General features: G+C 47.1%; 4 protein-coding genes and 1 non-coding gene across 5 annotated transcripts; all 5 read right to left on the minus strand.

Moving 5' to 3' along the window:
• Positions 1–1,130: 1,130 nt before the first annotated feature.
• On the minus strand, positions 1,131–3,842 carry LOC100830063 (prosaposin). The gene is made up of 6 exons (XM_003578980.4): positions 3,516–3,842; positions 3,072–3,184; positions 2,168–2,394; positions 1,867–2,064; positions 1,715–1,774; positions 1,131–1,560 (listed from the first exon to the last, which is right to left on the minus strand). Exons 2-6 carry the CDS (start codon positions 3,172–3,174, stop codon positions 1,402–1,404), a joined length of 747 nt encoding a protein of 248 aa, XP_003579028.1. The 5' UTR covers positions 3,175–3,184; positions 3,516–3,842; the 3' UTR covers positions 1,131–1,401.
• TRNAS-UGA lies at positions 3,800–3,881 on the minus strand. Its single transcript has one exon. It is a non-coding gene; the product is annotated as a tRNA-Ser (tRNA).
• A 165-nt stretch (positions 3,882–4,046) lies between these two features.
• Positions 4,047–11,157, minus strand: LOC100830371 (peroxidase 4). Its single transcript, XM_003578981.3, has 3 exons — positions 10,734–11,157; positions 10,025–10,189; positions 4,047–4,519 (listed from the first exon to the last, which is right to left on the minus strand). Exons 1-3 carry the CDS (start codon positions 11,155–11,157, stop codon positions 4,149–4,151), a joined length of 960 nt encoding a protein of 319 aa, XP_003579029.2. The 3' UTR covers positions 4,047–4,148.
• Positions 11,158–12,509: 1,352 nt separating this feature from the next.
• LOC104585215 (RING-H2 finger protein ATL3) lies at positions 12,510–12,884 on the minus strand. Its single transcript, XM_010241252.1, has one exon. The coding sequence runs from the start codon at positions 12,882–12,884 to the stop codon at positions 12,510–12,512; it is 375 nt and encodes a 124-aa protein (XP_010239554.1).
• Positions 12,885–13,400: 516 nt separating this feature from the next.
• On the minus strand, positions 13,401–16,327 carry LOC100841879 (peroxidase 4). The gene is made up of 4 exons (XM_003577093.4): positions 15,934–16,327; positions 15,656–15,847; positions 15,129–15,294; positions 13,401–13,991 (listed from the first exon to the last, which is right to left on the minus strand). Exons 1-4 carry the CDS (start codon positions 16,171–16,173, stop codon positions 13,600–13,602), a joined length of 990 nt encoding a protein of 329 aa, XP_003577141.1. The 5' UTR covers positions 16,174–16,327; the 3' UTR covers positions 13,401–13,599.
• Between the last annotated feature and the right edge of the window lie 1,036 nt (positions 16,328–17,363).

Below are 17,363 nucleotides of genomic sequence, written 5' to 3' on the forward strand. Positions count from 1 at the left end.
GGATTGATGGATGGATGGATATATACGGAGTACATAACAGATCATGGAAGCCTAGTATAAACCACATGCAAATAGTACATATAAATCTTTATTGTCAGAAGATATGGCTAGCCAGTGGACAAGTTGGCCCTGTTGCGTGCATGCCATGCGTACAAGCTCTCCATCTACTCCAATTAACCTGCACGAGGTGCATGCACCCACAAAAAGTGAAGCATGATGCATGATTTGGTGTTGAGAGGATATATCTCTACAGTACTCGGAGTTTTGTTTACCGGACAAAAAGATTTAAAAGAAAACTGAACTTTAGCTATATGCAGATATATGAATATGATTGACACTGGTCTCTTACGTCGGACGCTTGACTTGAAATAGCTTCGTCCACCACACTGATTTGAAATAAATAATTATATTAAAAGAAACATGATAAAATTTGATTGGAAGAATCATGCATGATAAATGATCAGGATTTTCTCGCTAACCTTCATTTTATCGCAAACCTTGCTAGTGCTACAAGCAATTTTTGGATGCTATATGTTTTGTTACCACCGCACGATAGCACTCATTAGGGCCTCTTTGATTCACACGATTATGAAAAAAGACGGGAATTGTAAAAACAAAAGAATAGGGAATAGGAATGCAGGAGCAAAACTGAGGATTGAAAACACATGAATTTTGTAGATTTGCTCTTTGATTTGTAGGAATAGGAAAAACATAGCAATCTTAATAAACATAGTCAAATTAAGTCAAACCTCATGAAAAAAATTAAAGTTCCAATAACATCTTTTCCATGGGGGCGAGTGTACATGCATGTTTGTTGATGTCTGCATCTGTACCGTGTTTTCTCAAAAACCAAACATTCTTGTCTTACAATTCCATTCCTTTCTTTCGTTCCTTTGAATCAAGGGTGAATATATTGTTATCAAAGAAAAAAAAATGTTTTTTTGCTTCATCCCTCCTACAAATCAATTAGCTCAAGCGTATCTCAAGCCAAAAAAAAAGTCAAGTTTTTTTTTTAATAAACAGCTCTAGTGCTCCGCCTATTCATTAAGAAATAGAAAATTAAGTTATTTACGTATGTTTTCCAGTGGAACATGCCGGGAACCCGGACGATGGAAACGGAGGTCATGAAGTCGAGGAAAAAAGAAGCCTGCTGCATTTCACTTCTTTCAGGCCTCTTCATGTAAACAGAAGATTCACAGAATAGAAGGTATCACGAGTGTACACACCATAACCTGACAGTGTTGGCTATATAATCTTATATCTCTGCATCTCTAGTACAAGCTAAGCACGCGAAAAGAATGCACCATTTGGCCAACATACACATATGTACAGCAAACCACTTGTGTTCTCTAATACATGCTTGATCACTCTGTTCTCACTCCCAGATCTGTGTTTCTGCATTCATGCTTCGCTCCGCAATCCACTGTCGAAGAACGACGCGACCGCCCTCTTTTGGCTGGCATCGCAAGCTTGCATGAGGGTGCATACATCCTTCTTCTTGAGGAACTTCTCGCCATTGGCCACGATGAGCGGGACGTATTGCAGAACCATTCTCTTGCACTGCCAACCGAGAGCAACAAACCATGTCATTCTTGCATACAGTTGCAAATTGACCCAAGGAGCAGATTAAGGACTCATATAAGGTTCTAAAACTGACAAACTAGGCGATCGGGTCAGGAAGCATCACGGAGCCACAGAAAATAAGCGAGCTTACCTGCTGGACATGGCCTTGAACCTTGTTGCACTCCTTGATGAGAAGTTGAATTATTTCAAACTACAGATGTCCCATGGAAAAATGTTAGAGAGGCAGAAAGGTTGGCTGGCTCAGGCAGGGCAATAACTATGTAAGCGAGGCAAAGCAGTTACTTGTGCATCAGGATCCTTCATTTTGGAGAGAACTTCGTCGATGAGTTGGTGGCAAAACGCGCACGTGCTTTCGCTTTTCGCGGCAGAGAGAATGGCTGCGTCTCTGCAGAGGCCATACTGTTTGCAGAACTCATCTGGCTTGATCTCGGCGACCTTGGCAAAGAGGAGACTCGCGTACGAGTCAACGAACTCAACACACTGCAGAGACAGATGCAGAGAGTTGATGGAAACAAGAGGTTATATGCCATCGATGATGTCCAAGGAGTATCTTCCAGCATGTAGCATTGTTAAAGTGTCGTACCTTCTCTGCCAAGGAGAATGTCTGAGAACAAGCGCCATGAAGGATCTCCAAGATGTCATCTTGTGTTTCTTTCTGACTAAGATAACTGACAGATTTATTTGTGAACATCTCACAAGTTGAGCATAGTGGGCAGCCCCTCTCAACAGGGACAGGGATTTTGGTAGTGGCAATTTGTTCATCGTAGATTGGCCGAGAATCTAGGACCTCAGATGTATCAAGATAAAGAGCTGACGAGAAATAATTCAGATAAAAATCGTCAATGTTGTTGGCCAAAAGAACAATTGGAGAAACAAAGAGAGCAATTTCATGAGCTTAAAATGTTCCAACTTTGGCAGTATTATGCAGAATATCATGGTTGTATCTCCGTTCATGTATGTTTCCCAGCTAGGCCTTAAATCACAGGAAAAAAAACTAATGCTGTATCAAGCATACAAGACAAATTACGCGATAGTAATTAATGATGTCAATGATGAAGTTGGGTATCCCGTCTACTTGTCCAAATAACACATTACAGAAAGTAATGATGGATGAAGTTGGCGATCCTCTGTCTACTGTAACCAAAATGTTTATCCATCCTTCTAATGGCCACACGCACGTCACACGCTTCACAAAACAAGAATATATCAGGCTGCATTGACACAACCTAAGCGGTCTGATGCCAACAGACAATATGTCTAAAGTCCTGAATTCCTGATGCCCCTATCAATTACAGCTCATACAAACTTATGGACTCCACTACTGTACCTAGAGCAAATGTTTGCATAAAATCCTGGAATTCCCATCGCAGAAAAAACTGAATTCGTTCTCCAATTTGCATACGGGGTGTCACTGGTTTTGATATCAAGGGCTCAAGGCCTTATTAGTTTAGCAGCAGAGGAAGGGCGTTGAGAGTAAGGAGACATACCACGATCCCTGAGAAGCCTCCTGTCTTGCAGCACAGCTCCCGAGCCGACGGCCAGCAACAGGAGGAGGAGCAAGAAGACGGGCGCTCCCAATCTTGAATTCATCCTCGTTGACCTGCCATTGCCAATGGAATCACAAATTATCATACGGATTCACAACCCAAGCAACTAATTTCTTTTTTCACTCTCTCCAGGAAGAAACAGTGGGAGAAAGAAAGGGAGAGGGGATAGGAAAAACTGAAGGCGGCGATTCAAGCCGCCGGCCAGCCAGGAAATCGACGAATCGACCAGGGTAAAGGAGATGCAAGGAGGCGGCGAATCTGAGGAAGGGGAACGCGAGCGAGGAATCCAAAGCCGACGAACTCTACTCCTCAGCAAGCCACAAAGGGGAAGGAAGAAGCTTCCGCCAGATTGGGAATTGGAAATCGAGGGAACAGGGAGTTCACCTTTTTGCGGAATCGAGGAACGGGCAGGCAGCGTGAATCGGCGACTGCTGCGTGTTCTTGCTCCCTCCGTTCTAATAGAAGAAAAAAAAATCTCGTCTTGTTCTTGTGGTTATATAAATCAATGGCGGGGGCGGTGGTCTGAGGCAGAAGCGATTGGTTGGTGGTTGCGAGTCGTAATCGGTTGTCCGTGGCGTGGAGGGGAGGAAGAAGATTAATCCAAGCTAGCGGGTGATTAATTGACAAAGGATTAGGAGATGCAAAAGGAAAACGAAGAAGAAAAAGCTCGTCGACAGCAGGGATCGAACCTGCGCGGGCGTAGCCCAACAGATTTCAAGTCTGTCTCCTTAACCACTCGGACATATCGACTCTTGTTACAACTTGTGTGCTAATATTTTACTTGTAAATTTTAACGGTTATGACTTGAGTGTACAAAAGTAAACTTCAGTGCATAGATCACAAACAAGACATTGTTCAATTATTCAGCTCGGAGGTCATGACATAACAGCACGGGTACAGATTAGTTTTGCGGTTTCCGGAGGCGAAAAACGAGATGCAACACACCAATACATGCATGCGGCAATCTATATCTAGCTAGACACACACATGTGGCACGACCTCTGCTTAATAACTAACTTAGTTAATCCTCCTGCAGTTCTTCCTGATCTGTCCATTGGTGCCCGTCAACGGCGAGATATCTCCCAACTTGATCATGCCCGCCAGGAAGTCCGCGAAGAAGACGCTTTGGTTGTCGACATAGGACCGGACCTGCTGGTCGGTGACCCCGCCGTTGAAGAGCTCTTGGTCGGAGTGGAGGAGCCCCTTTCTGTCGACGAGGTTCTTGTAGTAGTTGTTCTCGAAGACGAGGGGGGTTTGGAGGTCGAGCGGTGCAAGGCTGTTGCCGTCGCCGGAGACGGAGTTGGAGGAGCAGCTCGATCGATGGGTCCCTGCGAAGCCGCTGTCGATGTCGAAGTTCACGCAGCGCGCCTGGCCTAGTGTGTGTGATCCTGTGTATACATGTGGCCATGGAAACGGAAGTTATTCAAAGATGGTGAACTCAAAATATCCTTATAAATTTTAGTTGAAACATTTGTGAACATGTGTAATGCTTCGTTCATGTGAAGGATTTCCTTGTTATAATATATATGAATGTTTTGACAGGTTATTTGTGCATAGGGATACATGTAGACATATTTAGGCATGCAATGTAAGCATAAGGTCAAATTCGAATAGGTTTATTTCTGGTTCATACCTAGTTCTAGTCGGTTTAGGAGTTGTACAGGGGAATCAACGAGTTGGTCTCCTAGTCGTATTCAGTTAGGCTGTTAGATGTTGAGTCGGACTGGCCTCTGGCCGTGTATAAGTACGGGCATACGGTGCCTTGTTATCCTAATCCCAGAAAATAGAAAAAGAGAAAAAACAGGCACGATACGTGCCTGTGGCCATCAATTGATCTTCGTGTGTGGCTTGGCGTGAGTGCTGGCTTGATTGATTTTGCTAGCTAGCTTGTACGTGCGCGTCTCGCCGGAAATCAATTAGCTTGCTGTTGTTGCTTGCGTGAGAGAAGTTTAGGCCTGAGTTCCAACATTTGGTATCAGAGCCAAGGTTAATCCGGCAAAACGGTCCCTAGTACACGGGAGCTATGCCGACGGATGCGGGGACGTCGGGAGCCGCGGCTGGAAGGAACTCAGCACCGGCGACGTTTCCAAGGCTCGATCGCAGCGACTACAGCATGTGGGCAATGAAGATGGAGGTGGCTATGGAATCTCAAGAGATCTGGGACGCAGTCGACCCTGGCGGCAACACGTACGCCAAAGGAGCGGCGAACTATCGCATTGATCGCCTGGCGTTGGCGGCCATCCATGCGGCTGTGCCGAACGATGTGCTACAACACCTGAAGGGAAAGAAATCTGCGAAGGATGCATGGGATACGATCAAGACCCTACATCAAGGACACGAGCGTGTCCGGGAGGCAAACCTTCAAACCTTGCTGAAGAATTATGAGAGTTTGAAGATGGGAGAAGACGAGGCGGTTGACGCGTTCGCAGCGCGTGTAAGGACGCTCGTTAACGGGATCCGCGACCTAGGCGAGACACTCTCCGAGATCTCCGTGGTTAGGCGGTTCCTACGCGCGGCATCACCAAAGTATATCCAGATCGTAACCTCAATCGAGCAGTGTGTCGATCTGAAAACCCTCACGGTGGAGGACTTGGTGGGGCGCTACAAGGCGCACGATGAACGACTCCGGATGGTGTTTGGAGACGGCAAAGATGACGAGCATCTGATGATGACCCGTGCGCAGTGGTCTGCTATGGCCGCAAGGAAAACTGGCGATTCGTCATCGTCCAGTGGAAGAAGAGATCAAGCTAAAGGAGGAGGTCGAGCACAAGCAAAGAAAGCTCCTCAAGGTACCGAGGAGAAAGGTGCGGCCCCCAAGAAAAAGTTTGATCGCAAGAAGGTTAGGTGCCACAACTGTGGAATATACGGGCACTTCAAGTCAGAGTGCCGAAAGCCACAGAAAGAGAAAGCATATATGGCCAGGGAAGAAGATGATGATCCGGCGCTACTGATGGTAGAGATGTGCGAGCTGATGGAAGAAGGTCAAGAGGAAGTCATCGAGGAGAAGTCTGAGTCCGTAACCCTTGTTGAAAAGAAAGTCTACCTACATGATAAAGCAAGAGTGAAGGCGGGCAATGTGTGGTACCTTGACACGGGCGCTAGCAATCACATGACTGGCGACAAAACCCAATTCGCAGAGCTTAACCTAGCCGTGGGTGGCTCGGTGCGTTTTGGAGATGGTTCCACGGTGGCAATACAAGGGCGAGGCACAGTTCTTTTCGAGACAAGATTTGGCGATCACAAGGTACTAACCGACGTATATTATATCCCCAAGCTGAAAAGCAATATAATCAGTCTTGGTCAACTCGAGGAAAGGGGATGTAAAATCGTGTTAGAGGATGGGTACCTGTGGGGCTACGACCGACAACGCAAGCTACTGATGAAGGTCAAGAGGGCAAAGAATCGCTTGTATATTCTTGACCTAGACAGAACAGAGCCGATCTGTTTGCTAGCTGGTCTTGATGATCCAGCATGGAGGTGGCACGCTCGCTATGGGCACTTGAATTTTCACTCACTTCGACAACTCGGCCAGAAGGACATGGTGGTTGGGATGCCGACGGTGGATCATGTTGAACAAGTGTGCGATGGATGCCTAGTAGGGAAGCAACGGCGAGCGCCGTTTCCCAGAGAAGCAAAGTACCGGGCAGAGAAGGTACTAGATTTGTTTCACGGTGATCTGTGTGGCCCAGTTTCACCTGCAACCCCAGCCGGCAATCGCTATTTTCTACTCGTGGTAGATGACTACAGTCGATACATGTGGGTTGTGCTACTTAAAACGAAAGCTCAAGCGTTTCAAGCATTCAAGAAGATCAAGATTGCTGCTGAAGTAGAAGCAGAGGCAAAGTTGAAGGCTTTCCGGACTGACCGAGGAGGAGAATTCATCTCACATGAGTTTGCTGCATATTGTGAGGAACATGGCATCAAGCGTTTTCTGACAGCCCCATACACACCGCAGCAAAACGGTGTTGTTGAAAGAAGAAACCAAACCGTGGTAGCAATGGCTCGAAGCATGATGAAGAGCAAAGGCTTGCCGGGGAGGTTTTGGGGAGAAGCGGTGACTACAGCGGTATACTTGCTAAACCGTGCACCGACGAAAAGTGTAATTGGCATGACACCCTATGAAGCTTGGTGTGGAAGAAAACCTTCGATCGATCACCTTCGTACTTTTGGGTGCATGGCACATGTGAAGAATGTTTCTGGACATGTGGGAAAGCTGGAAGATCGGAGTAAGCCGATGATCTTGATGGGTTATGAAGCAGGCTTGAAGGGACACTCGAAGGCTTATCGTGTGTACGATCCACGAACAAGAAAAGTTCACGTGGCACGCGACGTCGTCTTTGAAGAAGAGAGGGCATGGGATTGGTCCTCAAACAAAGAAGAGAATCAACAAAATTCGGATGATATGTTTGTTGTATCTTACCCTGTCCCTGAGCATGCAGGTCATAACCGTGGAGAAGGCCACGACCATGACGCAGGTGGCGAAGATCCACCAGGAACGCCGCCGGGCCACGGCGCTACACCGGTGTTCAGCTTCAGTAGAGCACCGGCCTCATCCTCTGCCACGGCAGGATCCGCGGCAGGAACAGCGGCAGGAATCCCTCCCGCGGCAGGATCCGCGGCAGAAAATTCTGCCACGGCAGAAATCGCGGCAGGAAGATCTGCGTCTGCCACGACGCGAGAAACGGCAGGAGCGAGTGAAGGGGAGGATGCAGCAGCCGGCGGAGACGCTGAAACTTCTACCGCGGCAGCAACCTCTCAAAGGGCATCGACGATGGTACGATCGCCGGTGCAGACTCGGTCACGGACTCGACGACGACCTACGCCCGAACGACTTCGACCTCTATCGGAGTTGTACTCTTCTCCAAAGAAGATGATCCGCAAGACGAAGACGGTCAAGATGAAGCGCACAGCGAAGGAAAGGTGCTTGTTAAGTACCGAAGAACCAACCTCGTTTGAAGAAGCTAGCGAGGAAGAAAGTTGGCGCAAGGCAATGGAGGAGGAGATGGGATCAATCCAAGATAACAAGACATGGAGCTTGGTTGATCTCCCTGCAGGGCATAAACCCATAGGCCTCAAGTGGGTATTCAAAGTGAAGAAAGACTCCAATGGCAATGTGGTAAAGCACAAAGCACGCTTGGTAGCAAAGGGCTATGTGCAGCAACAAGGCGTTGATTTTGAGGAAGTGTTCGCTCCAGTCGCAAGGATGGAATCGGTACGGTTGTTGATTGCTTTGGCCGCTCAAGAATCCTGGAAGCTGCATCATATGGATGTGAAATCAGCATTCTTGAACGGTGACCTACAAGAAGAAGTATATGTACAACAACCTCCAGGTTTCGTCGAAGGGGGGGCGGAACATAAGGTGTTGCGACTGCACAAGGCATTGTATGGGCTACGGCAAGCACCGAGGGCATGGAACACCAAGCTGGATGCTACACTGGTGTCCCTCGGATTTGAGAAGAGTCCATTGGAGCATGCTATGTACAAACGAGGTGATGGGAAGGAACGGCTCCTAGTTGGAGTATATGTTGATGATCTGTTGATCACGGGTGCAGATGAGAGGGAGATTGCAAGATTTAAGAAGCAGATGCTAGATCTTTTCAAGATGAGTGACCTTGGTTTATTGAGCTACTACCTCGGGATAGAAGTATGTCAGCGAGGAGACTCAATAACTTTGTGTCAAGAAGCTTATGCGAGGAAAATCCTTGAGAAGTGCGGCATGGAAGACTGCAATGCTACCTCAGCACCGATGGAAGCAAGGCATAAATTGAGCAAACACAGCGAAGCAGATCCTGTTGAAAGTACCGAATATAGAAGTATTGTGGGAAGTCTGAGATACTTGGTGAATACAAGGCCAGATTTGGCATACTCGGTTGGGATCGTTAGTCGATTCATGGAGAACCCCACAACGGAACACTTTGCAGCGGTGAAGATGATTTTGCGGTACATCAAAGGAACCCTGAATTATGGGTGTGTTTACTCAAAGAAGAAAGAGGAAAAGACACAACTAGTCGGGTACAGTGACAGTGATATGGCCGGCGACGTTGATGACCGTAAAAGTACTTCGGGCATGGCGTTTTTCCTAGGTGGAAATATTGTGAGCTGGATGTCACAGAAGCAGAAGGTTGTGGCTCTATCCTCGTGTGAAGCTGAATACATTGCAGCAGCTACCGCAGCATGCCAGGGAGTGTGGCTAGAGCGATTGCTTGCTGATCTACTAAACCGAGAACCAGAAAAGTTTGAGTTGAAGATCGACAACAAGTCCACTATATCTCTGTGTAAGAATCCGGTGTTTCATGATAGAAGTAAACATATCGACACCCGGTTTCATTACATACGAGGATGCGTGGAAGAAGGCAAGCTTGATGTTGATTATATCAGTACAGATGAACAACTGGCCGACATATTGACGAAGTCCCTCGGAAGACTGAAGTTTCAGGAGATGAGGAAGAAGATCGGCGTCGACGTTATCAAGTAGAAGTTCGTTTTGATCTTAGGGGGAGAATGTAAGCATAAGGTCAAATTCGAATAGGTTTATTTCTGGTTCATACCTAGTTCTAGTCGGTTTAGGAGTTGTACAGGGGAATCAACGAGTTGGTCTCCTAGTCGTATTCAGTTAGGCTGTTAGATGTTGAGTCGGACTGGCCTCTGGCCGTGTATAAGTACGGGCATACGGTGCCTTGTTATCCTAATCCCAGAAAATAGAAAAAGAGAAAAAACAGGCACGATACGTGCCTGTGGCCATCAATTGATCTTCGTGTGTGGCTTGGCGTGAGTGCTGGCTTGATTGATTTTGCTAGCTAGCTTGTACGTGCGCGTCTCGCCGGAAATCAATTAGCTTGCTGTTGTTGCTTGCGTGAGAGAAGTTTAGGCCTGAGTTCCAACATGCAACTTACCGGAGAGCGCGACCATGTCCTTCTGAGAGAGCCCCTGGTTGGCGAACAGGTCGGTGAGTTCTCTGAGCCCCGACGTCGCCGCCGGCATGTTGGCGTTGGCGCCGGCGAAGCTCGCCGTCGTTGAGTCCCGCCGCCCCAGCTTCACCTCCCAGCTCGGACCCGCAGCTACAACACACATGGCCGCGTAAGAGGTGCAAACGGGTACCCTAATTAAGGCTATCCTTCCACCCTACTTAGAACCAAAATTTTAAAACCACATCATTTTTCGAAAACTAGTCTATTTTAAAACTAAGAAGGATTGGAGGGATACCCTAACGCTAACCTTTTAATTTGCACCCTTAATCATCGTTAATACATTTTTTTTTGGAAGGAAACTACGGCGGGAGCCAGCCAGCGTGTACCACATTTTTCTAATAAAGAAACCAAAAGTTTATGTACAAGAAGAAGGCAAGGGATTTAAAATCGTTAATATATACATGCATTTCATCATGCATGCATATATATATCGAACGGAAAGTAGTAAAAGTTATTACGTCGGGCAAAAGCTAGCCGGCACCACATTTTCTTATAAAGAAGTCAAAAAGTTTATGTACAAGAAGAAGGCAAGGGATTGATAAGAGAAATCGCTAATACTACATGCATTTCATCATGCATGCATATATGCAACGGAAAGTAGTAAAGGTTAAAACAGGGGCTAGCTAGCTAGAGCTTACGAGGACGACGCTGTCCCTGGCGGCGAGGGCGAGCACGTCGGCGCACGAGACGACGCCGGGGCAGATCCTCTCGACGGCGGCCTTGGCGTCGTCCACCACCTCGAAGCCACGCACGGAGCCATTGTTGGGCGCCGCCGTCTTCTCCCCCTGGAACCCCGCCGTGTCGTCCAGCAGCAGCGACCCGTCGCAGCCCTGGACGAAGCAGTCGTGGAAGAAGAGCTGGAGGATGGAGGCGCCGATGCGGGTCTCCTTGCCAATGGCGGACTCCACGGCGGACCTCACGGCGGCCTGCGCGCCCGGGCACGACGCCGAGTAGAACCCCGTCGACAGCTGCTGCTGCGCCCACGAGCCGGCGGCCATGGCGACCAAGACCAGGACGCACAGGGCATTAGCATTGATAATATTCATGCCCGAAGCCATGATCGAATTACTAGCTAGCTAGCTGTTACTATATGTTCGGGCAGTGAGACTGAAGCCGTTTGTGCTTAATTTGCTTGAGGCTTGAGCTAACATAAGCTTTGCGCAGGCCTCAGGTATTTATAGCACGGCCGCGGGCACGAGCTTAATTAATAATTGTGCTGCTGCTGATAAGAGTGCACTACTAGTAGAGACATTAGATTGCCTGTCAGTGTTGCCATATATACTCTACTGCTCGGTTGGACTCAGAGTTGATTCGGAGTCAGTGTTGCCATGTACTAGTACGACTCGGTTGGACTTGGAGTTGACTCAGAGGACACGTAAGCATGCATGCATGCACGGTGAGAGCTGCTGCTTAATTCAGGTTTTGTTGTGCGAGTGAGAACACGTTTGGCCTCCAGTCAAAGCAAGTCAAACTTGTCCACAGACGTCTGACAGTAATACGTACGGTTAAGTAAAGGGTAGCTAGTACAGTGACTTTGACCACTCTGCATGCAGCTATATATGCATGTGCATGCATGCATGAGTCGTCGTCGTCGTCGCGCTCGCGCCCACTTCTCATCGGCCACCATAACAAAAAAGCTAGCCTACTAAATGCTGCTAACTGGAATTAACTGATCTGTTCCCGTGAAACTACTTCGAAGTTCCTGCAAGATTAATTCTCTCCCGTACGTCACAAAATGGTAGGAATTGCAGGCAGCACTCCAAAGCCAAAATGTTTTGGCATATCTCGCGATGATGATAAATGAGTAAATTTTGTCTAGAACCATCTTTTTCAGAGTTTAATTAAGGCGGTGTTTCTTGACAAATTTACATTTTCATTTAGCTAAGCGAAATTTGGTGGCAATAAGAGCTGTTGCACGCAATTGCCATGCATGCGGAAGTATATCTGAATATACATACAACATATCTTCTTCGATTGGCCCCAATATAGAGCTGTTGCATGCAAGAGAGCTAGCCGCTAGTGGTTGCTATTTTTAAGAAGACCGAGAAATAATTACTTCGAAATTGATGCTAACAACTGTCCGATCCAATCAGCACTGAGATAGATTTGTGTAAGCATAAACGATCGATGAAAATAATCTTAATCAAACGGTTCTGATCGTCAACTGAGAAGTAAAATTTTTGGGTCGACTAAGAAATTAATAGATACTCCCGGTCTGTCCAATTTGGACGGACGGTAGCCCAATTAAGATTTCTTCACCCGCCGTACGTCCAATTTGGATGTCAGCATTTAATTTCTTTTGCTCGGCCCAATAATATGCATGTAGACATTAGTGATGGAATTACATCATACTCGATCGGTGAATATAATTGATTTACAAAATCCGACAGTTCAATGAAGCCCTAGCTAGCTAGACCATGCTGGCGACGACGGGGTCTGGATGCCAGACAAAGGTCCTGCAAACAGGGCAGGTAATCCTCCTGCTGGTCTGGATCCACTTGGCCATGCAATCCCTGTGGAACTCGTGGCCACACGCCGGCAGCACGCAGCAGGCCTCGCCCTCCTCCTCCATCTTCCCCATGCACACCGTGCAATCCAGCGACTCTTGATCCTGGCCATGTCGCCGCTGCCGCCGTGGGAGCGTGGCGTGGTCGACGATCCTGAGCGCCATCGCCGCCGCCTCGTCCTCGGGGCTGTCGTAGAAGAAGCAGACGTAGACGACGACGCCCGCCAGCAGCACCGCCGCTATCACGCTGTAGAACACCAGGTCCCCGTCCACCTCCATTGCTTTTGATTGTTAGGTACTCCTCCGTTTCTAAATTTTTGTCGTGGTTTTACCTCGATCAACAGAAAGAGACGAACGAACAAGACCACACGAAGTCGATTCCTGTAATTATTGTGTAAGAAACTGGTAGTGATTCGGTGTCGGAAAAGGAAACCGGTCGAGACAGCGTCCTCGTACTCGTAGAACCAAAGACTGATCGAGGCTCCCGCGGAACCGGGAGCCCAAGACGGACCGGACCGACCTGGACCGTATGGGCCCTGATGGGCCGTGGCGCGCGTACGGATGCAACAACGTAAAGACCAAGCGGGCTAGCAATGCTGATACCAGAAAGGACATTTCTGCTGGTGGGCCGCAGCCCATGTACGTATGTATGCAACAGCCCGCTTCAGGGGCCGCGTGGCATATATCGTAAGGAAAGGCGATTACACGTTGATGCTAACTTTGGATTCGGTGTAACTCTCGTGATGATGAATTAATAATATGCGGTTAGATTTGATGTAAAAGGAAGAACTTCAATGCACGGGACAAACTACAACGTGTATGTTGTCCAATTATTCGATGTAGGGACATAAGGATCGATACAATGAATACATATTAATTTGACAATTGTGGAAGCAAAAAAAATGCGAGACGTGACCGCAAGTTCTCACCAGAACACACAAATCACTCGACACACACACACGGTATGCATCATCACTTTACATATATAATTCAGTTAATTTGTCCTCCTGCAGTTCTTCCTGATCTGTCCATTGTTCCCCGTCAACGGCGAGATGTCGCCCATCTTGATCATGCCCGTCACAAAGTCCGCGAAGAAGGTGCTCTGGCTGCTGACGTAGGACTGTACTTGTGGGTCGGTGGTGCCGCCATTGAAGAGCTCCTGGTCAGAATGCAGGAGCCCTTTTTTGCCGACAAGGTTCTTGTAGTAGTTGTTCTCGAAGGTGGTCGGGGTCTGGAGATCAAGCGGCGCTAGGTTGTTGTCGCCGGAGCCGGAGGTGGAGGGGCAGCCCGATCGACGGCCCCCTGCGAAGCCGCTGTCGATGTTGGTGTCGTTGTAGATGTGGGCTCGGAAGTTTGTGCAGCGTGCTTGGCCTATGGTGTGAGATCCTGTATATATGATGTACAATTTGATGAGGAAATAAATTAATTTCCGTGAGAGTGTTAAAAACGATGGACTTAAAATGTCCTCATTTTTGTTACATTTGTCAGGTCACTAGGACCCTTCATTTCCTTCGTGAGAATAAATGAATCTTTAGGCACTTTAATTAGCTAAAATGGGAAGAAAGAAAGAAAGGCATTGAGTCAAGTCACATGGAACAGAGAGCAAAAGGAATCGTATATATGCATGCATGTGTGGTCGTGATTAGCTTGCAATTAATCAAGTGGGTTTATCCGCGGATCAATGCCGATTAGCTTTATGCATGCTTTTAGATTGTATTTGTCCAAATCATATCTTTCAAACTAATAAAAGCCAGCAACATGTCATTGAAAATAGCATGTTGCTCGGCGTCAGGTTTAACATGTGCATGGAAGAACTACTGCTCGATCCCTCCCAACCATATTTTGATTGTCTCAAATTTGCCCAAATATTAATGTATCTATGACTATAAAACGTTTAGATACATGTAATATTTCGACCATCGGAGGGAGTAACTTTGTCCACCTACGAACCTACACCGACAGCCATGCATGCAAGCTGGCCGTAGCTAGCTAGCTCTACCAACTTGGTGCCATTTTTCTTCGAGGAAGAAAAAGTTGCCCAGATAGGGTAGGTCAATTTCTTGATTAGTCGGCAGAGAATAACGACACATTCTGGGAGTAGTTACCGGTCCAATTATGCATGCTAGACTCGTCAGCAGTCAGTAAATGAACTAATCATGCTAATCTAGTTAGGCTTTCAAGTCAAAACTTCGCTAGTACGGCAGCCACAGCTTAGTTAGCTACTCCAGGTAGTCTAGATTTCTCAGCCAAAGCTGCCCGGAGAAGCTAGCAGAGAGTGTGAAAATGGTCTTCTTTTCCCCCTAGAATGAGGAATCGATTCCATTCCCGGCCCTAGCCTTTTCCCTTTCCTTTCTGTACAGTTCTTTATCACACCAGATCGATCGAGATCAAGCATAATTAACTAATCATGTGTGCTGGAGTACTTTGTGCTTCTTCTTTAATTAATTAGGGACTTAGGGTTACCATTTAATGATATGTCAATGAATAAATAAATAAATAAATACATTTTACTGTAGTACGTACCGGAGAGGGCGACCATGTCCTTCTGGGAGAGCCCTTGTTGGGCGAAGAGCGCCGTGAGGTTGGCGAGGCCGGACGCCGGCGGCGGGATGTTGTTGTTGGCGCCGGCAAAGCTCGCCGTCGTCGAGTCCCGCCGTCCGACCTTCACCTCCCAGCTCGGACCACCCAGCTACACACACATACACACATCACACATGTCAGGTCATCCATCGTCGTTAATTAGTTTCAGCATGGAGTTGCAATTAATGCATGCAAAGTACATACTACCTAGTTTTTTCTTAACTCAAACTTATTCAAGTTTGACCGAATTCCTAGAAAAGTCTACAATCATCGAGAACTTCAAATTAGTTTTATTAAACATGTCACTACATTCATTTGATATTGTAGATCTCAGTAGATTTTTCTATAAATTAACCACAGAATTAGCTATATGACTTCTTATACTACCTTCGTTCCTTGTCTTATTTCAACGAGAATTATGGAATGGAGGGAGTTTGGGAACGGAGTGTAGCAAAGGTTAAAGTGCCTACGATGACGACGCTGTCCCTGGCGGCGAGGGCGAGCACGTCGGCGCAGGAGACGATGGCGGGGCAGAGCGCCTCGACGGCGGCCTTAGCGGCGTCCACCACCTCGAACCCGCGCACCGAACCGTTGTTGGGCGTCGCCGTCTTCTCCCCCTGGAAGCCCGGCGCGTCGTCTAGCAGCAGCGACCCGTCACAACCCTAATCGATTAAGAACATTGATTCATTGATTCGATCACAGACCAGTGCAAGAATTAAGGATCAATTATTTATTATGAGTTAAGTACTTGGACGAAGCAGTCGTGGAAGAAGAGGCGGAGGATGGAGGCGCCGATGCGGGGCTCCCCGGCGATGGCGGCCTCCATCACGCTCTTCACGGCGTCCATGGCGCCCGGGCACGTGTAGGCGTAGAACCCCGTCGACAGCTGCTGCGCCGACGACCCGCCGGCGAGGACCGCCGTGATCACCACGAGCAGCAGGACCAAGCACGGGCCGCCGCCGCCGCTTCTTGCACTTGCACCAGCCATGTATATATCGTCGACCTTAATTGTATCTACTAATCAATGGAATCGATCCCTGCAGCTGGTTTAAGTGAGCAATGAACTATGGGAGTGTGTTTGTTGCCTTGAGCTAAGCTTGATAGGGCCTGGATATTTATAGCACAAGATGAACCAAACTTCTTGCAGCAGTACTGGCACATGCAGTCAGGCAGGCATATGCGCGTACTAGCTAGCTTGATAAGAATAGTTAACTACTCACCAACTCCGTTGGACTTTGAGTTGAACCTGTCCAGGACACGTACATTGCTGCACTCAGGTTTTGGTGAGTGAGAACACTTTGACCTCTAGTCAAATTAAGCAAGAAAAAGGAAGAAGAAAAAGGTCGGTCGACACGGTTAAGTAAAGCTAGAGCAGGTGTAGTCACCCTCCATGCAGCTAGCATGCATGCATGGCTGTAGTAGTAGCTAGTATAGCAGTCGTCGTTGCCTTTCTTGGGCCACGATAAAGCTTCCTTGCTTTGTTTAGCACATGAACATGTTGGTGCACGTCGATCATTTCTAGACCTCAGATTCATGCGTGCATGGTAATCTCAATATGAAAGAAGTACTCCTCGTTCCATATTAAGTGTTGAAATATTGCATGTATCTAGATGCGTTTTAAGAACAGATACATTCATATTGAACAACTTTGAGACACTTAATATTGCACCGGAGTAGCTAGCTAGCTAGAATGATACATTTGCTACACATGCATGTTGCTAATCTATTGCATTCGTAGTCCTAGTTAAAGTTCAACATTGATTACCTTGCCATTGCATTCGTAATCGTACGTTTAGTGAACTCAATTTTATCTGTATATATTAATGTACATGCAGGCAATATGAATAATCCTGCGAGCCCTCTGCTTTGCAACACGCGCGTTGTTCAGGACGAGCATCTAGTTAACTAAAAGTTGTACTCATGTTTTCTGGATTCTCTTTGCAGAAAGATTCAACCAAAAGATATATTCTTCCTTTCAAACGTACTATATGCTCCCTCTGTTCCATAATTCTTGTCGAATATTACATGTATCAAGACATTTTTTAGAAATAGATACATCCAATTTTGAACAAATTTGAAACAGGAATTATGTAACTGAGGAAGTATTAATTATTGTAATGAAACGAAAAGTTCTTTGGTCTCTTATTTATCGGTGAGAATATGGCAATCGTCCATGCA

This window comes from Brachypodium distachyon, chromosome 4 (genome assembly GCF_000005505.3).
Source record: "Brachypodium distachyon strain Bd21 chromosome 4, Brachypodium_distachyon_v3.0, whole genome shotgun sequence".
NCBI lineage: Eukaryota > Viridiplantae > Streptophyta > Magnoliopsida > Poales > Poaceae > Brachypodium > Brachypodium distachyon.